A 19599-nucleotide genomic window follows, 5' to 3' on the forward strand; every position below is an offset into this window, starting at 1 on the left:
CCACAATGCTTTGCAAAATGAAGATTTTTTTATTATTTTTTACAAATTGCCGTATTAACAGGTTATTTCTCTCACACAGCACATGTATACTTGCAACTACACCCCAAAACACATTCTACTACTCCTCCTGAGTATGGCGATACCACATGTGTGAGACTTTTTCACAGCCTGGCCACATACAGAGGCCTAACATCCAACCAGCACCGTCCGGCATTCTAGGAGCACAAAATCACTGCGATTCTGCCCGTGATCCAGAAATCATTGCAAATGGCGGGACGCCTGTGCGTTGCCCGTGATTTGCAATAGCACCCCAAACGCTGTGCGATGTTGCTGCGATTTCCACCTGCCAAATCGAGGTAACATCAAGCAAACAATGCATGACGCCCCAAAGAAGCTCTTGTACCTTTTTTGGGCGTCATGCGATGTTTGCGCGATGTTACTGCGATTCGGCAGGCTGAAATGGCGGCAACATCGCACAGCGTTTGGGGTGCTATTGCAAAAAACGGGCAACGCACAGGCGTCCCGCAATTTGCAATGATTTCCGGATCGCGGGCAGAATCGCGGTGATTCTGCCCGCGATCGCTGCGCTCACATGTGAACGTTATGGGTGTCAATTTCTGGGCACTGATGAGGTGACTGTTGGGTGACAGGTGACATTGGGGGGGGCTGAGGACTGTGTGGGGGGACCTTTATTTGTGTGATTTTACATTTTACAGGTACACAGAGCAGTAACTCACTATTTCTAGCTCTTCTCCCCTCATACTGGAAACTGTATGAGGGGAGAAGAGCTAGTAACAGTCAGTTACTGCTCTGTGTTTACATTTTCTGATCGGCTGTGAATGGATTCACAGCCGATCACATAGTAAACAGTCACTGTCAGTGACTGTTTACTACCGCCGGTGACAGCTGTGTTCCTACGGAACACAGTGCCACCGACATGACCGCGCTGCGCGCTCCCGATCGCGCATGCGCCGTCATCTCCCGGGCGTGAAACAGCCATGCCTATTGGCTGTTTCCCTCCTGCCGGTGACCGGCTGTGTCCCGGGGACACGCCGACACCGGCAGTGCACGGCGGCGCGCCCGCGATCGCGCGCCTGCCGTGCTTGAATGGGCGGACGTCATATGACGTCCGCCCAGGATAATAGCCGCACCGTCCCGCCATCATATGACGGCGGGCGGGCGGTAAGTGGTTAAAGTGGTCCTAAGCATCAGACATGAAATATGAACAAAGCACATGCCTCTATAGTGTGTACTTGTCTGTATCCAGAGAATTTGTGTAATTTCTGTGTCCTACCTCATTCCTGTGAAATCAGCATTAATCACTTCTGACAAGTTTTTCTGACACCAAGAGAAAAATGGTGACGGGGAGGAATCTCCAGCTGATTGACAGGCTTGGCTCTGTTCCTGTGTGAAGAGTACGCGTCTCCTCTGTCCAATCAGCTCACAGAGCTTCCTCACTGAGCTCTGTAGAATGTAACTTCACCCCCTTTTTTCTTAACTCTCAGACCAGCTTTATAATTCTGCTTTTTGAATGGATGTAGAGAAGAGAACATATGTAGGAGTATTTATTTGATCTCGGTGTATCACCTGCAGCCAGTCACTTCATCTGGTATATGTAAGGGGTTACAACCACTTTAACGTGCAACATGAAAACAGAAAAATGACATCCCTTGTCTTAGAACCATTTTGTGAAACCATCTTATCATTCTCAACCAATATTAAAAAAAAAAAAAAAAAATGTAAAAGGGTATGTCAGACACAGAGCACACATCACTACGATCTGAATACCAGTAATACTGAGTGCCGGTTCACATTTATGCGATCACAGACAATTCGGAGCGCACTGCTCCTAAAATCACATGCCATGTCTGTGCGGTGCAAATTCAGCCATACAGTTTGTATGGCTGAATTCGCACCGCAATCGCAGTGAACTCCCACAGGACCCTTTTTTTGGTCCGCAGCAGAATCGGATCGCATGGTGGTTCACACTAGTGCGATCCGATTCATGTGCGAACTGTCAGATCGCACTGCGATATGCGATCTGATCTGGGGGTGTCGTTAACTTTGAATTGACACTCCCAGCGTATTGCATATGGCAGTGTGAACTGCCTGTGCTGTGGATGCGATGCGGGAACACGCTGTATATTCGCAGTGTTCCCGCATTGCAATAGTGTGAACCGGGACTTAAAAGGGAATTTCCTGCATAAATACGGACATAAAAAAATGTAACTTTTATTCCAAAACATTAAAACATGAATAAACACACCAATGCCAATATTCTGTGTAATTGGCCATATTAGTAAACTATCAGAGAGTACACTAGAAGGGTCGTACGGTTTACACATTAAGCTTTGAGGCGCTCTAGTCTGGAAAAAAATTAAACGTCAGCAGCTACAAATATTGTAGCTGCTGACTTTTAATATAAGCACACATACCTGTCCAGGGATCTTGTGATTGGCACCTCAAACCAATTCCTCAATTGGACTCAGGTGCAAGCATCGCCATTGGAAGGGAAACCAGCAGGGATGCCTTCAGGCTTCCTACTGCACATGCGCAGGTTGCGCTGCGTTTTCTGAATGGTCCGCTGCCTTTTGGGACCTCTGTGTGTCCCAGAAGGCAGCAGAGGGAAGGAGGAGGGGCCAGAAATGTTGTAGATCGCCGACTGGTGATCTTACCCAAAAAGTGACAAATGTGGCAGAGGAGGGTGTGAACAAGCAGAGCTTCCACTTTTGGGTGGAGATCCGCTTTAAATTAGTAACCCCAACAACGTTCAGGTCTCTAACCTGGGTATTCTTTCACCTATACTTTACATTCCAATGAATGTATGGTATGTAAAGAATTGGAAGACCTCACCACACCTAACAATAGCATTATAAAGGCTTACAAAAAAATGGAATGCATCGCCTCTGTTTACACATAAGAGAGATCTACTTTCAGCAGACAATTGGGAACCCTGGTTAGACTTCTGCAACATGAAATGTAAACTAATACAGCCATGGCAAATACTTCTTGCCAAATAAGCAAAGCTGGAAAAGGAACATTAACTTTAGAGAACAGTCATCAAGATACAATAGAGACTAAGCATGAATAGGCTGAGAACAATAAAACAGAGATTATGAATACATTGCTTTTGTAAAGTGGAGTACTGTTGAGAAAAAAAAGCATTTTCAGAATTCACCCTACAAAAAGGCCGGGGCAAGCTGCCCAGGTTGTATGTCGTAATATGTAACAGCTTGGCACTATGAGAGCATGCGTGTTTATTGGGGGGGCAATAAACAAGTCCTAAAGGAGGGGAGGACTTTTGCTAGAAAGTAGATGGGCTATGAAATCTATCCCCCCCCCCCCCAAACCAAAGAGATGCTGGAAGAGGGAATGATAGTGGCACCTGGGATTCCAAGAGATGCATGAAAATTGCTCCAGGTGCCCAAGCTAGTGGCCCCCCTGCCAGGCAAGTTAGTGGAACCAACTGTAATAGACTAGTAAATAATCGGGAATATTTTCTTTACAGACCAATCCGTAGCCAAGCACTAGTTACATAAAGAGATCCAGCATCACTTTTGGAGTCCAGTGAATTGCTCCATTAGTACTGCTCCAGTCAAAGCATACCAGTGCTTTATCATAAAATCGTAAAACAAATTTTGTTCTGCTAGACCATATACATATTAAAAATACAATTCGTACTAAAAGACAATGACAGCTAATTCTAGTGACTAATTCTTTGGAATGAACACTCCCTTTTTGAAATTGTAATATTAATTTAAAATTCAACTATAAAATGGAAAAAAGGAAAAGCAGCAAACAGTCCATGAACTAGCTAGATTTCAGCTTGTAAAGAATGCAATCTATGAAAGTGGACAGGAAACCTACAAACACTTTCCCTATTTAAATAAAAACAAGATTTTTTTAATGAAAAAGTCAGGCCATCTTTATAAAGTTTAGGAACACTGTTTTCTTCAGAAACCCATGTTTGCTCAACAACAGAGAACAATGGCCAATGACAATTGTTTTTTCTCTGAAGCATAAAACCATTCTAGAGGTCTCCATTTTGAGTCATCACATTTCTTATTTGCCAGAAAACAAAACAAATCTCTGGTTCCTTCCATTCTTTCATACTTTGGAAAGGGAATGAAGATGAGTGCGTTCTTAGTGAGATCACAAATACTTTCCTGCGTGAGATCACCTCAAGAAACTTTGAAAGTTAAATCTCTTCGAGTACTTTAAAAAGGGAGATCTCCATGCCTTACTGGAGGATGCCGGTATCTTTGTTGGTTTTATTTTTTATCTACATTAAAGGAAATGCAACATGTAGAAAAAAAAATACTTTTTGTGCAACGTTCTGTGCAACAACATTAGTAGGGGACCCCATATATGGGAGGAGATGGCAGAGCCTGTACCCACAACATGGAATTCTCATTATTATTAGTCTTTAACTTAGTAGAAGTTGATGATTCAACCTCTGGTCAACTAACCCAGATGTTTTGAATGGGCAATGCCCATTAGGAAACCGATCACGAAAAGATACCCAACACTAAAGTCAACTCTACACACTTGTTAGATGCTGAATAAAACATCTAAATGAAAATTCTAAATTAATGCCCAATATTTGGGGTGTTTTCATCCCTTTAAGAAACTTTTAAAAATAAGGCATACTGTAGTGGTAACCTTGCTGGTATTATTGCACATCTAAGTCTGATATACTGCTACCCTACGTCTAATATAGCTAATAAAACACTGAGATGTGTTATGAATAGGGGCAAGAGACAATTATCCTCTCTTCTTACACTGACTGGGATCCCTGTGTGTCATATTCAGCCCAATTAGACAGCTAATTATTGCCATAAAGCCATCTTCATCCTGTTAAGATGGTATAAATCTTCCCTGCTACAATATACTAGCAGACAGGATCCCCGGGGATTCTCATCACAAGTATTTTTATATCCTGGCTTTAACAGCAAATTCAAACGGCTCTAGTCAGTTGTCGCCATCAGATTTATGGGACTATTTATCACTGTGGAATTGGAGATGGGTGGACTGGATCGCACACAGCCTGATAGCAGCCAGGACAACACTAAATAATGGCAGACACTGGGCTTACCTGTCACTCTCTGCAGGACGTAATGATGGAAGGCGAAAGCTTGTGTTTCTGTCCAGCTTCGACTGACTCTTTGTCCTCTTGATTGAGCCTTTCAGACGTTTGCTGAAGAAACCCTTTGAGAAAAATCAGAAAGAGTGAGGAACTATGATCTATTTATATAGAGATAGGTTTTCAAAGTGTCTGGAAAATAAAGAACGGTCTGTAAAGCCCCACAGAGACTTATTACATTCAAAACTAATTCCTCACCTATCATTCTCCAAGTTCAGGATTAAAGGAACATTTTAAAGAAAACGGCTGTATTCTGGTAACTGTGGGGTGGATTTACTAAAACGGGAGAGCGCAAAACCTGGTGCAGCTGTGCATGGTAGCCAATCAGCTTCTAACTTCAGCTTGGAAAAAAACCTGGCAGCGGATTGGTTTCTATGCAGAGCTGCACCACATTCTGCACTCTCCAGTTTTAGTAAATCAATCCCTGTGTGTGTGTAATACCAATATTAGTTTTCTGTATAAAGTTATTTTTTTTTTTATATTTACCATGCCTTTATCAATATTTTAGGGCTTGTTCACAGCAGCTGGTGTGGGGCAGAGATCAGTGCAATGATGATGTGCTGAGCTCGTCGCATCAAACCAATTCTTTAACCTCCCTGGCGGTATGATTCTTTCGGATTTTAGGTGCTGAAAGCGGTACCATTATTTTGCATGTAATTCTTAAGAATGAGCAGCCCAAACCAACTATTTACATATGATTTTTTTTTTTTCTGTGCGTTCTCCTTTATAACATCTTGGCTATGATAACGTTTGAAACACAAAATCATAAATTATAATATAATAAAAAACTATAAATAAGTTAAAGTATGTATATATATATATATACATACATACATATACACACATACGTATATACGTATATATATATATATATATATATATATAGTACAGTAAAACTGCAGGAAAGGGCACTGGGGGGCAAACTAATGTGATTTTTTTTATTTTGCATTGTATCAGTGTGTTTGGTGTGTTTTACATTTGAATTTGCCGCCGGTTCCACCCCCCTGCGAACGTCACGTCGCAGGAGACGGAAGCCGGGGCACGGAGAGGATCGGGAGGAAGAACCGCCGCCAGACACCGCAGGGATACATCGCTGGATCCCAGTGACAAGGTAAGTAACCCTGCTTTCAGGATCCAGCGATGCTTCTGGCGGTACCCCGAGTGTGGCTCCGGGTTACCGCTTTTGGCTCTGAAATTTAACCCCGAGCCACGCTCGGGAATACCGCTAAGAAGGTTAATTAGCTTAAAGTGTTACTAAACCCAGGAACCTGCATTCACTATATCTGGTCTCCCACAGTACATGGAACTGCAATCATTTTAGTAAATATAAACTGCTAAATACCTTTTCTCATCAGCAGTATATAGCAGTCTTGTGACTTCTATTAGTTCCTCGTAAAGCTTGTAGGAGGAGTTTTCATACTCCACTGAGCTGTCCTATCACACAATATCATGCGCAATACATTAAAGTGTTACTAAACCCAGGAGCCTGCATTCACTATATCTGGTGTCCCACAGTACACAGAGCATGGAAATGCAATTATTTTAGTAAATATAAATGGCTAAATACCTTTTCTCATCAGCAGTATATAACAGTCAATGAGTTCTATCAGAGTTTTGTTAAGGATTGTAGGAGGAATTTTCATTCTACTCTGACTGTCCTATGAGGCTGCATGACCCCTGACCCTCTGTCTAGACAGTGCTGATTGGCCCTGTGCTGATCACATGCACTCTCCCAAGAAAAAAAAAAAAAAATCTCTCTCTCTAGCAATATACACCAAACTGAGCATATGCAGCCTGACTCCAAAGGCTCTGTCTTATCTGGACATGTTCTGGAGTCAGTGGAAGAAGAGGAGGATCTGTGCATACAGGATCAAACACAATGCAAAGAATTAACCCCTTAGGTTCCACAGTGAGTATAACAAGCATGCTGTACTGCATATACAGACTGATTTTACTGTTGTGGGTTTAGTAACACTTTAATTGAGATGCTACACAGACATCTCTTGAAGTTCAATTGCAAGCTGCACAGTGCGCCGCAGTGGAGTGGCTCGCACTGCATACACATGACCGCAAGACAGTGGTGTGAACAGGGCACACAGGTGACAAGGCATTTGATATGTCCATTAGATGGGACTGCACTGGAATGGCCACCCAATGAATTCCCACTGCATATAGCATGAACCTAGCCTTACATGCAGACCAAGTAGCAGTTACAAATGATAATACAAACTTTACAACATTGCTGAAACTGCTAACAATGATCAGCTTTTATTCACATGGTCTAATCCTCATTTCCAAAAGTAAAAAAAAAAAATTTGTTTCTGTAACTGCTTAAAAAGTGTTAGTTGGATGTAGATTTTAATTTGTTTGTCACTTATTTAAAGCCTGTTTAAAGGTTAAGGTGAAGGTTGGGCCACTCAGTTCAGTGCTTGGTTGTTTAGCAGGTCAGTAACTTGACAATGCAACATGATTGCTTCAAATCTGTTGTGTTATACCACAATGAATTATGACAATAAGTCTGGGTACAGCCGATAGTTATGTTTAGTGTTCTACAGCAGTGCTAAAAGTCTGCCATCTAGTGTATACTCTATAGGAATATAGAGAGCATGTAATCCAACAACTTTCTTTTCAATTTGGTTTACTGCATTTAATGATCATTCCTGAGTGATGGGTCAGCAGCCCTGCCCAACTCCACTCAAAATGGGCAAATCAATGCCACAATTTTAACTTACTAACGTCCGCACAGATAATAGTAAATGTGTTTTATATATATATATATATATATATATATATTTTTTTTTTTTTTTTTCTCAACTTGCTCTACGTGTCTGGTCTCCTAAGTGCCAAATGTAATGGATTTGCTAGAAAGAAGCAAACTAAATGACTATTAGTTGTTTGACAGCTAAAGCCTGGTGCACATAGTTTATTTTCGTTCAAGCCAGCGGGTTGAATGAAGAAAAAAAAAAAAATGTAAGCTCCGACCGTCGGAGCGGCCGTTAGTACAGTGATCTCTCCCCTGCTGAGCTGCTGTGGAACGCCACCACCACCCCCCCACCAGAACACTCCGATCAGTGCTTTCAGCCAAAAACTTTTCACCCAGTTCTTTCAGTAATTGTTAATTGAAAAATCAACTTTGGCCAATCTAGGTGCTGCCAACGGGACAATCCACTAAACAAAATTCTGCCAATTTAGCGGGAGTCAGATCAAATTTGATTTGCCAATGCCAAGCTTAAAAGTGCCAGACCTTTAATTTTGACTAGGAACCATGCTTGGAAACAGAATAAAGGTGTCCAGCAAATGAAGTAGCACCTGGTGCCCAGCCTGGCTGACACATTCACTACTAAGTGAAGTCTTCAGAGACAGGGCAAGCACTGAGTCAATGTGTGGGGCTCTGAACCAAGAAAGTGCTCTGCAGCTAACCTTTACAACAGGGATCCTCAAACTACGGCCCTCCAGCTGTTGTGGAACTACACATCCCCTGAGGCATTGTAAAACTCTGGCATTCACAGACATGACTAGGCATGATGGGAATTGTAGTTCCTGAACAAATGCAGGGCCATAGTTTGAAGACCCCCCTGATTTAGAAAAACAAAGTCTGGAAACACAGAACTCAGTACCCAAGGATCCCTTCCAGGTTATCCCCACAACATTTAGACCAGAGGGGGCCAGGTGTGGTTACTTCCAAGGCCAAGCTTAGGATGACCACATGCAATCAAAGAGAGAAACATAAAGCAGTGATGTAGAGAGGAGTCTTGATCTAAGGGGGGGGGGGGGGGGGGAAGTAAAAAAAAAAAAAAAAAGCTAGGAAAAAAATAAGTTTGTCTTTAACACACTAGAGCTGAAGAAAAGTAAGTTGGTAAATCTTCTAGGGACACTAGCAAAAAGGAGGCAGATGAGTGGAAGGGGGTTATCCTGGGCTGACCTACAGTTTGTTCATCAGCATCAAATCCTCCTGCAGGGTGTAGTTTAACCCGAAGATTAAGAGTCCATTCAGACTAGTGTGACTTGTCAGGCGACTTGGTTGCCCGACAAGTCGCGGTCAGTCGCTCGCCATTGAGTAGTACAGGACCCGTTCTAATAGGAGCGACACAAGTCGCTTCGACTTAGAAAAAGGGTCCTGTACTACTTTGGGGCGACCTGGAGGCGACTTGCATTGACTTCAATTATATGACTTCACAGGTTGCCCCACAAAGTCGTGTCTCGCCAGTCTGAATGGGCTGTAAAGAGTTTGTGACCCACAAGAGGACCGAGAAAATGTGTTTTTATTTTTGCCCAGGTTTAAGATAGATAGATAGATAGAGGCATTCAATTGACTGGTATGAACAATAGGATCTCTTTGGTGATCACAGACCACACACACTTTATATATAAAAACCTTTTACAAATCACATGTGTTTTATTTGTGCTTAAGAGTGTATGCGAGTCCTGTGCTCATCGCTGTTCATAGATACCAAATCAACCACACAAGCTGAAGCCATTCAATTGACTTATTCTTTACTATGAAGCTGGTCATCATCAGTTCACTTAAATCAGCTTGTCCCGTTTCCGTAAATGAGAAATTGCTAGCATCCCACCAAAGGGTACTATAATTAGACAATCAATGTCAATAATCTAGATTTAAACCTCTAATGATGCTTCAGGCATTCTGCAACAGAACGTTTAGTTGAGCTCCCATAAGCAATTTCATGCACAATGTGCCTTTGTGTTCAGCCAGCATAACATGGATATGCAGCAAATCTCAATTATAGTGCAAATATGGGGATTTTGCAAGCAGCATATGCTGAAGAATGTCTGAAGGTTATTTTATCATTTACAGTTGCCGTTCAAAATTACACAAACGACAACAAAGAACTGTCAAATTGAAAAGTGCTTTAGTTTTTCTTTTGATAGTACAGCTTAAGGCAGAAAAGTCTTAAACAAAATTCACATTGGAATGTTCAGCTACAATGCGCTTAGGGAACAGCGGTTTGTTTGACCTAGAACTATCAGTTCAGACTTTGGATTCAACTAAAGCACTTTAAAGTAAATCTATCATAATTTTAGGAAATGATGGGTATATACACACTCTGTTTTATAAACATTCAATCAATGATAAAGGACTTCCAGAGTACTGTGGATTTGCAAAAGACTAGCTCACAGTATAAGTATTTACTTACAGGCCCCGTTCACACCTGAGCATTTTTCAGCTTATAAAACGCTCAGCTCTGAAGGTCCAAAACGCCCAACAAGCAAACTCTAATTCATTTCACAGGCTCCTGTTCACATATATCCGTTCTGTCACCTGAATAAAAACGCCTGAAGCTCAAAATACATAAGCTTCCTTTTGGCAGATTATAAGCATTTTGTGCCCCATAAACTTTAATAGGAATGCCTGACTTGAGCAGAAAAACGCTTGTAAAATGCTTTCAAAACCCTTCATTTCCTCTCCCTATCCTCCCCCTAGTGCTTTCTATTGGCTAAACACAAATGCCTGAAGCTGTAAAACGCTTGTAATACACTTCTAAAATGCTTTAAAAAAAAGCTTGTAAAAATATGCAAAACAAAATACAGAAAAACGTCAGTAAATCGCTCAGGTGTGAATGGAGCCTCGGGTCTGGTTCACTTGAAAGGAAAAAAGTTGTGAGGAGCTATAGACTGGAGAAACATCTACCAGCTAACTGGTACCAGTCCAGGGAGAACTGGACTTTCTAAGGCACACCATGAAATTAATCATTGCGACTCACAATTAATAAAATATATAATATTTATTCAAAACAATTAAAAAATGAGGACAAAACAGACAATCCTAATTTATGACATACATAACACTAATTTATGACATACATAACACAAGAGCAAAACAGTGAAAAATTATTAAAATGAGTAACCTAGGACTATTTCTAACCCCAATGATCACAGGGGATCAGTGGGAGATTTTGTGTTATGTATGTCATAAATGATTGTCTGTTTTGTCCTCATTTTTTAATTGTTTTGAATAAATATTATATATTTTATTAATTGTGAGTCGCAATGATTAATTTCATGGTGTGCCATAGAAAGTCAAGTTCTCCCTTTTTGTGCGGAGTTAGCTGGTAGATGTTTCTCCAGTCTATAGCTCCTCACAACTTTTTTCCTCTCAAAATTTTAGATGATGGCACTTTTTGGGTAGTTCATTTTCTTCTGTTCTGGTTCACTTGAAGTAACACGATTTCAAAGCTGCAGGTCAGTGCAATTTCAGGTATGACTTGCCTGAAATCTGTGCAAGTTCATGCACAGAGGTCTATGCAAGTCGTACATGAAATTGCAAAAAATACTGCAGAACATTTTTTCCCCAAATCAGTGTGGCACCGATTTGAACAGTTCCATTGCTGACAATAGGGTGCAACTTGTCGTGCGATTTTATAGTTCTAGATTGCATGACAAGTCACACCGGTGGGAACGCTGGCTTAGTGTGTGTCCAAGAGAACACTTTTTTTGTGTGTTAGTGCACAATGTGTTTACGGTAGGCCATAAACTTCAAAAGGTTGCCCTATGCGCGTAAACTGCACAAAAATAATTTTTACAATTGCACTGCACAAAATTGCATGGTACTGCAGAACCATACGTTTTGGCAGCCACGAGCTCAAGTGCATTTGCAAGATGCATGGGGGCGCCATTAAGAACGCTGAAAAGTACTATTTTGCAGATGTGTCAAGAAAGTTAGGACTTTAGGCCAGCCATGTCAAGCAAACTTTTAATTGATGGTGGTCTAGACCAGGGATCTCCAAACTACGGCCCTCCAGCTGTTGCAGGACTACACATCCCATGAGGCAGGACTACACATCCCATGAGGCATTGTAAAGCTCTGACATTCACAGCCATGACTAGGCATGATGGGGATTGTAGTTCCTCAACAACTGGAGAGCCGTAGTTTGAAGACCCCTGGTCTAGATGGCAGAGGCGGCTCTAGGCTTTGTGAGGCCTAAGGCAAAACTTGGACATGAAGCCCCACTCACGCCCATAATGGGAAAATAATTCAAGCGATAAAAATTAACTGTATAAATTGCATATATTAAGAGCCTTAACCTTTGTACTGTGAATTCACAGTTTTTAGAATTTTCTCTAAGCAATTCTTCTTTAATCAAAGATAATTAAACATCGGGTATGTATGTCTATATATATATATATATATATATATATGTCTGCTCTTACATCACAGTCCCCAGCATTTCCCTATAGGTCATGATTCCCTGAGTCCCTCCTTACATCAGAGTTCAGTGTCCCCCCCTTACATAAGAGTTCTCTTTTAAATCAGATTCCCCCCAGCATCTCCTCCTTACATCAGAGTCCTCAGAATTCCTCTTTACATTAGAGTCCCCCTTTTAAATCAAATTTCATAGAGCCCCCTTTACATCAGAGTCTCCCGAGTTTCCCCCTTACACTGTAAGAGGGAACTCTGAAGACTCTGATATAAGAGGAGTTTTGGGAACCCTGATTTAGGAGGAATGTTGGGGACTCTGAAGGGGAGTTCTGGGAACGCCGATTTAAGGGGGAATGCTGGAGACTCTGATGTAAGGAGAGTTCTGGGAACCCTGATTTGAGGGGGAAAGCTGGGGACTCTGGTGTAAAAGGGAACTCTGTGGTCACCAAAGCTCCCCCTTGCATCAGAGTTTACAGAGACCCCCTTACACTTCCCTTCCTCAGTCCGCCACAGTCTAGGGCATGACAAGTCCGACTGCAGAAGGCTGCCATACCTGAGTCCCCACATAAATTCCAGTATAGTGCACTGCCATTCCTCCCTGAGGAATGGAAGCCTGCAATGCTTGGACTTGTACTGCTCTCTGTAGGGGACTGAGGAACTACTGCCTGCTATGCTAAGCCTTGTAGTACCCTCTGTGGGGACTAAGGCATGGCAGCCTGCTATTCTGGAACTTGTAGTGCCCTCTGTGAGGGACTGAGAATTCCTTAGTCCTCCACATTCTAGGGCACTATAAGTCCCAGCATAGTGGGCTGTAATTCCTCAGTCCCTCATAGCTGGGGGGAAAAACAACAGAGTTAAACATCTAAAGGACAACTCCAGCCAAAACTACCAATAATTGACAGTCCATATGCTATGTAATGTCACATCCCCGCTACCCCTCACCTTCCACCTCGGGTGCTGTCATTGTGTAGAACAAAGGGCTCCATCTCCACCATGTTTGTCACTCTCTTCCCTGGCAACTAAATCTGGCATCACGGGGGGCCTCTCCTCCTCCCTGAGTCACCCAGGGGCCCTCTCCTTCTCCCCCAGCCACCCAGGGGCCCTCTCCTTCTTCCCCAGCCACCCAGGGGCCCTCTCTTTCTTCTCCTCCAACTACCCAGGGGCCATCTCCTTCTTCTCCTCCAGCCACCCAGGGGCCCTCTCCTTCTTCTCCTCCAGCCACCCAGGGGCCCTCTCCTTCTCCTCCTCCAGCCACCCAGGGGCCCTCTCCTTCTCCTCCTCCAGCCACCCAGGGGCCCTTTCCTTCTCCTCCTCCAGGCACCCAGGGTCCCTCTCCTCCAGCCACCCAGGGGCCCTCTCCTTCTCCTCCTCCAGGCACCCAGGGGCCCTCTCCTTCTCCTCCTCCAGCCACCCAGGGGCCCTCTCCTTCTCCTCCTCCAGCCACCCAGGGGCCCTCTCCTTCTCCACCTCCAGCCACCCAGGGGCCCTCTCCTTCTCCACCTCCAGCCACCCAGGGGCCCTCTCCTTCTCCTCCCGCCCCCCAGGGGCCCTCTCCTTCTCCAGTCCCCCAGGGGCCCTCTCCTTCTCCCCCAGCCACCCAGGGGCCCTCTCCTTCTCCCCCAGCCACCCAGGGGCCCTCTCCTTCTCCTTCAGCCACCCAGGGGCCCTCTCCTCCAGCCACCCAGGGGCCCTCTCCTTTTCCCCTAGCCACCCAGGGGCCCTCTCCTTTTCCCCTAGCCACCCAGGGGCCCTCTCCTTTTCCCCTAGCCACCCAGGGACCCTCTCCTTTTCCCCTAGCACCCCAGGGACCCTCTCCTTTTCCCCTAGCACCCCAGGGACCCTCTCCTTTTCCCCTAGCCACCCAGGGATCCTCCCCTTCTCTTCCAGCCACCCTCTTATCCCCCAGCCACCCAGGGCCTTCTTCTTCTCCTCCTCCTCCACCAACCATTCTAAGACTCTTCCAACTTTCCTGGGGCTACTCACCCCCTTTGCGTAGTAGACACCACAAATCTATGACCAGCCTGCAGAGTGACAAGTCGGGGCCTGGTTACCTGTATGTTCCTGGGCCAGGGCAGAGCTCTCCTCCCAGAGGAACAACCGATGATAGCAGAGTGAGCTGACTGGGCAGTCACTTCCTACTGATGCAGGTACATGCCCACCGATTCCTCCACATTACATTGATTACATGATCAGACGGCCAATCCCCAGGCAGAGAAGGCGGGGTAAGTGTCAGCGGACAACAGAAACCTGGCAGCCGCAGTGAAGGGACTGCAGCACACTGCTGCAACTTTTATATCCGAGGATTTAAAACAATCTTTTACTTGGGAGATTTCCCTGACTGCGCCCTTCTAAATGTTGTCACTCCGCCACTGGCTGTGAGGCCCCTGTAGGTGCGAGGCCTTAGGCGACCGCCTAATTTGCCTAAGTAGAGAGCCGCCTATGCTAGACGGTTCTAAACCTTATATAATCAACCCTTTCATAATTTTTAGGTTGGATGCTTTAGTAAATGTCTCCTTGCAGTTTGATAAAGTTGTAAAAGTACCTGCGGTAGTTGTTATTTTAGTATTTCTTGGGACAAAAGTGAAGATGCCCCTGAAGCCGCTCGCAGAATTACCATACTTAATTTAGCGCTTTGTTTAATTTGAGTTTCATATTCCTGCATTATGGGAAAGGCAAATTATTAGCAATAAAGATCATCCCAGAAGATACAGCTATTCAGGAGTGTTTTCAGGTGGTTACTGGAAGATTTAACAAGTGGAATATGATGGTAAAGGCAATTTCTGACAGCATTAGCACAAAAATAGGGATATACCAGCACTGAAAAAAAAATCAAAGCAGTGGCTTATTATATTAAACACAAATTGATTCAAAATGGCGGGAAGGAGGAGGGGGGTGGAGGCATTTTAATGCATAAAAGGGTTGGTGCACCTAATTTCATCATATTAATGGGTAGCTGGGAAACACTCACTGTAATTTAGTAGGAGAAATGTGAAACTAGGTGAGGAGATGGAGAAACTGCAGCCAAGAGAAGAAATAATGTTAAAACAGAGGCTGAACGCCATCATCTGCTGTGCAACTAAAATAGCATACCAAGGTTTCCAATAAAATAATTCATGTACTGTATATAAATCCTTGCCCCTGAGTAACACAAACCCTGCACCAAATATTCAAAGCCACTCGCATTTTCAGAAGTCATATTCAGAAGTCCTCCATACTTCCATCGTGAAAAGTTCCTTTCAAAGAATGATTATGAGAAAAAATCTGCCTGGCTGTCATGCTGATCCCTTGGCTACTTCCTAAGGAATAGTCCTAACAAATACGCAGGCCAAGATTTGCGACTTCATTGGCTGAAAGTTGGTTCAGTTCCCGAAACTACCTTTTTTTAATAATGGCAGTGTTTCTTTAAAGGAGCCTCTTCACATTAAATCGACCTTTATAGATCTTCAATGCATGAAAAATAAAAAAGTACATGCACTTTTTTAGAAACAAATCACACAAAGCATTTACATACATGCATTCTAATGAACGCAGGGGTGTTGGTTTACTCGTGTGTGTGTGTGTGTGTTGAGGTACTATTTAAAATGTATGGCAAAGCACATATACCATGGGATGATGTACAGTGAGCCTTGTAATAAAAACGATCACCTCCCATTAAAAATGTAATTATAAGTGCATCTGCAATTGCTGGATTCCCTTAGCCCCTTGCAAGTGGTGGCAACACCGCTGCACTGCTCCTGGGAAAGGGGCAGAGGTAAAAAAATATATACACTGATCAACTAAACCATCATCCACATATTATTGAGTATGTCCCCCTTTTGATACCAAAACTGTCCTGAACAATCGAGGCATCAACTCCACCAGACTTCTGAAGGTATGTGGATGTATCTGGCACCAAGCTGTCAGTAGCAGATCTTTTGAACCCCCATTGGCCTTCTTCCCACGTGATGTTAAAGAAGGTGATTTATCAGACCAGCCACCTTCTTTTATGGCTTTGTTGTCCAGTTTTGATGTCAACATGCCCATTGTAGGATCTTTTGACTGTGGCCATGGGTCACCATGGGCACCCTAACCAGTCTGTGGCTACACAGTGCCATACGCAACAAACTGTGATGTGCACAAGGTGTTCTGACACCTTTCTATTGGAACCAGCTATACATTTTTTCAGCAATTATAGTTCTTCTATTAGATCGGACTACAAGGGCGAGCCTTTGCTCTCCACATGCATTACTTAGCCTTGGCTGTCCATGACCATAAAGCCAGGTTTGCTGGTTTACCTTCGTTGGACTACAACTGGTAGGTCCGGACCACTGCAGACCGGGAACAGTCTAGTGGTTACAATTTACCCTTGTCAAAGTTGCTCAAAATCCTTACTCTTGCCCTTTTTTCCTACTTTCAACACAGCAACTTCAGGGGCAATATGTTCACTTTCTGCCTGATATGCTCACAAACTTTCAAATGCCATGGTAATGAGATAATCAATGGTATTTAATTTACCTGTCTGTGGCTCATAATGTTATAGTGGATCGTATATATATATATATATATACACAGCATATGACTTAAATAATGCATGACATTGTAAATGGACAAAATAACTGCCACACAGGAGCATTTACATGTACATGTTTCTTTTTTAGTTTTGGACAGAGTGGAGATGGATTAGATAAATAACCAGTCAGTTTTTATTGTTTTCAGTACCCCCATTAGGGAGTTTCACTATCTCTACTTGTCTTGTTTACCATTATCGGTGAAAGTAAAAGAAAATCCCAAATTGTGGGTTGTCCCCAGAAAAGTAATAGAGAGGAAATCTTCGAATGGGGACACTAGTTCTGGTGACCTGGTGGTTCCTAAATTTGCAGGGATTTCCTCTCACTTTCGGTTTTGGTTATAGGACAGGAAGCAAAGGAAAATCTTTGCAATAGGAAACAGATGGCAAAAAAAATAAAATGAAAAGGGGTTATGACACTCTGTTACTTTGCCCATGATTCTACTTTTAAAGAGGACTATAGATGACAGAAGTCTGCACACACACTACAAGTGCAATCTTCCACTGCAGCAGGTGGACTTGTAGAACCCAATGATCAGCACACTTGTAGTCCACTGGCACATCCAGCAGCTCAGTAACTGAAAGCCCACAAAGGTACAGGCAGAGTAAGCTTAGTAAAGCTACTTTGAAGGTAGTGCCAGAAGGAGTCTGATAATGCACCCACGATCCTCGAATCACGGGTGCAATACTTTCCACTTTCCTGTGTTTAAAAAAAAAAAAAAAAAAAAAAACAAACAAATGTATCCAAATTTTTTACCTGCAAAAATATATGCTTTTTTAATTTTTGTTAAAAGGTTAACTTTGCCTTTAAAAAGGAGGCTGCATACAAAAATGCATTATAGGTAAAAAAAAAAAAACCTTCTGCCTTTAGAATCACTTTAACCACTTAAGCCCCGGAAGATTTTACCCCCTTCCTGACCAGGGCCTATTTTGCGATTCGGCACTGCGTGACTTTAATGGACAATTGCGCGGTCGTGCGATGCTGTACCTAAACGAATTTGGCGTCCTTTTTTTCCCACAAACAGAGCTTTCTTTTGGTGGTATTTGATCACATGTGCGATTTTTTGATCATGCACTATAAACAAAAAAAGGACGTCAATTTTGCAAAAATAACAATATTTTTCAAATTTTTTTATATGAAATTCCCCCCCCCAAAAAAATGTAAAAATCAAAATTTAACATTTTAGGCCAATTTTTTTTTACCATATGTTTGGTAAAAAAAAAAAAAAAAAAAAATTTTGATTGGTTTGCGCATAAGTTATTGCGTTTACTAACAAAGGGAAAGATTTTTGTCATTTTTGTTGTTTTTTTTTTAACGCGTAATGGCGGCAATCTGCGATTTTTTTTGCGGACTGTGACATTGGGGCGGACATATCGGACCCTTGACTGACATTTTTGACACTTTTGGGGTTACCAGTGACATTACTACAGTAATCAGTGCTAAACATATGCACTGTTACTGTAAAAATGACACTGGCAATGAAGGGGTTAACTTTTTTTTGAGAGGGAGGGGTTAAGTGTGTCCCTAGGGGCGTGTTTCTAACTGTGATTGGCTGTGGCTTGATGTGTAAGAACAGTGATCAACAGTCCTACATAGTAGAACCTTTTGATCACCATTCTTACACAGGGAAGAATGACAGACGGCTTTGTTTACACTAGCAGCCTGCCTTTCTCCCACTGTCGGGAGCGCGCATCAGGGTGGCGCCCACTCGCTCCCAAAACCCTTACAGGCTAGCGACGTAGCCCTACGTCGCTTTGCCTGTGAGGGGCTGACTGCCGACGTAAATAGTCATGCGGCAGTCGGCAAGTGGTTAAGGGTAGAGAGAAAAAATATTGTAGACCAGGCTAAAACTAAAACTTGTATACAGTTTAAAAATTTAGGAAAAAAAATAATAATAATATCAAGGCCAACTACAACTTTCTTAGGCTGGCGACATGGTTTGAATCTCGACTGGTTCAGTAGGAACCGGCTGAGATTTGAACCGTTAATGGGAAGGCTTAATGTACCAAGTTGATCAATCAATCACATTGGGTACAACCAGCCTGCTGGAATTTTACGGATTATTGCTAGTGGCAGTTTTAGCATTTGTCTGGTCCTAGCGGGAGCAGGCGGAGGAAGCTGTCCCCGCCGGGAGCAGACAATTGCTTGGCAGGAGAGATTCCCTTGTTAGCACTATCTGTGTTGATGGGGGAATCCTGAAAATGCCTTTCCTGCAACCCGTGGTTGCGAGAAAGAAATTTGCACCTTGTATGGAAAAATATAATTTCTTGTGGTGATAAATAAATGCCTTATGATAAAGAACAAATTGTATTAGGGTCACTTAATATTTATGTATTTTGGACATATCTGCCTCTAATACGTGCACTGAGGTGCACTAGGAGGTAGGTGTGTTTATTTTGGATGTGCGTAGGGGTGTCGTTGAAAATGAACCCACCACAATTTGCATACAGAACATGCAAGCAAAAGTATGAAGGAGACCATAAAAGTTCAGGGCCTAAAGGGATTTTCTTAATGGCTGGCCACGTGGGCCAACTACCCAACAACTATATAAACAGGAACAAGGTTCTCACCCCAAAAGAAAACTGTACCTTTCCTGTCACCCATGACCCTTTTTTGTGTGCTATATACCACAATTATAAGGCACCAGTACATTTGGCTTTGATCTGTGCTAAGTTTACTACTCACTATCCAATGGCTGGTTATTTGCACTGAACTTTTTTCTGATAAACAAATGAGAAACCCTAAGGGGT

The 19599-nt window shown here is 43.0% G+C and overlaps 1 protein-coding gene across 6 annotated transcripts in view; it reads right to left on the reverse strand.

The window, feature by feature from the left end:
• The window catches only part of RASAL2 (RAS protein activator like 2), a 580981-nt gene that overhangs the window by 98796 nt on the left and 462586 nt on the right, over window positions 1-19599 (reverse strand). For all 6 annotated transcript variants that reach the window (XM_082265231.1, XM_082265230.1, XM_082265229.1 and 3 more), the window contains one exon: window positions 5096-5208. In XM_082265231.1, the coding sequence (XP_082121357.1) occupies window positions 5096-5208 (113 nt within the window). The remainder of the gene's footprint in view (window positions 1-5095; window positions 5209-19599) is intronic.

Source organism: Pelophylax lessonae (genome assembly GCF_965119305.1).
Source record: "Pelophylax lessonae genome assembly, chromosome: 8".
Classification (NCBI taxonomy): Eukaryota; Metazoa; Chordata; class Amphibia; order Anura; family Ranidae; genus Pelophylax; species Pelophylax lessonae.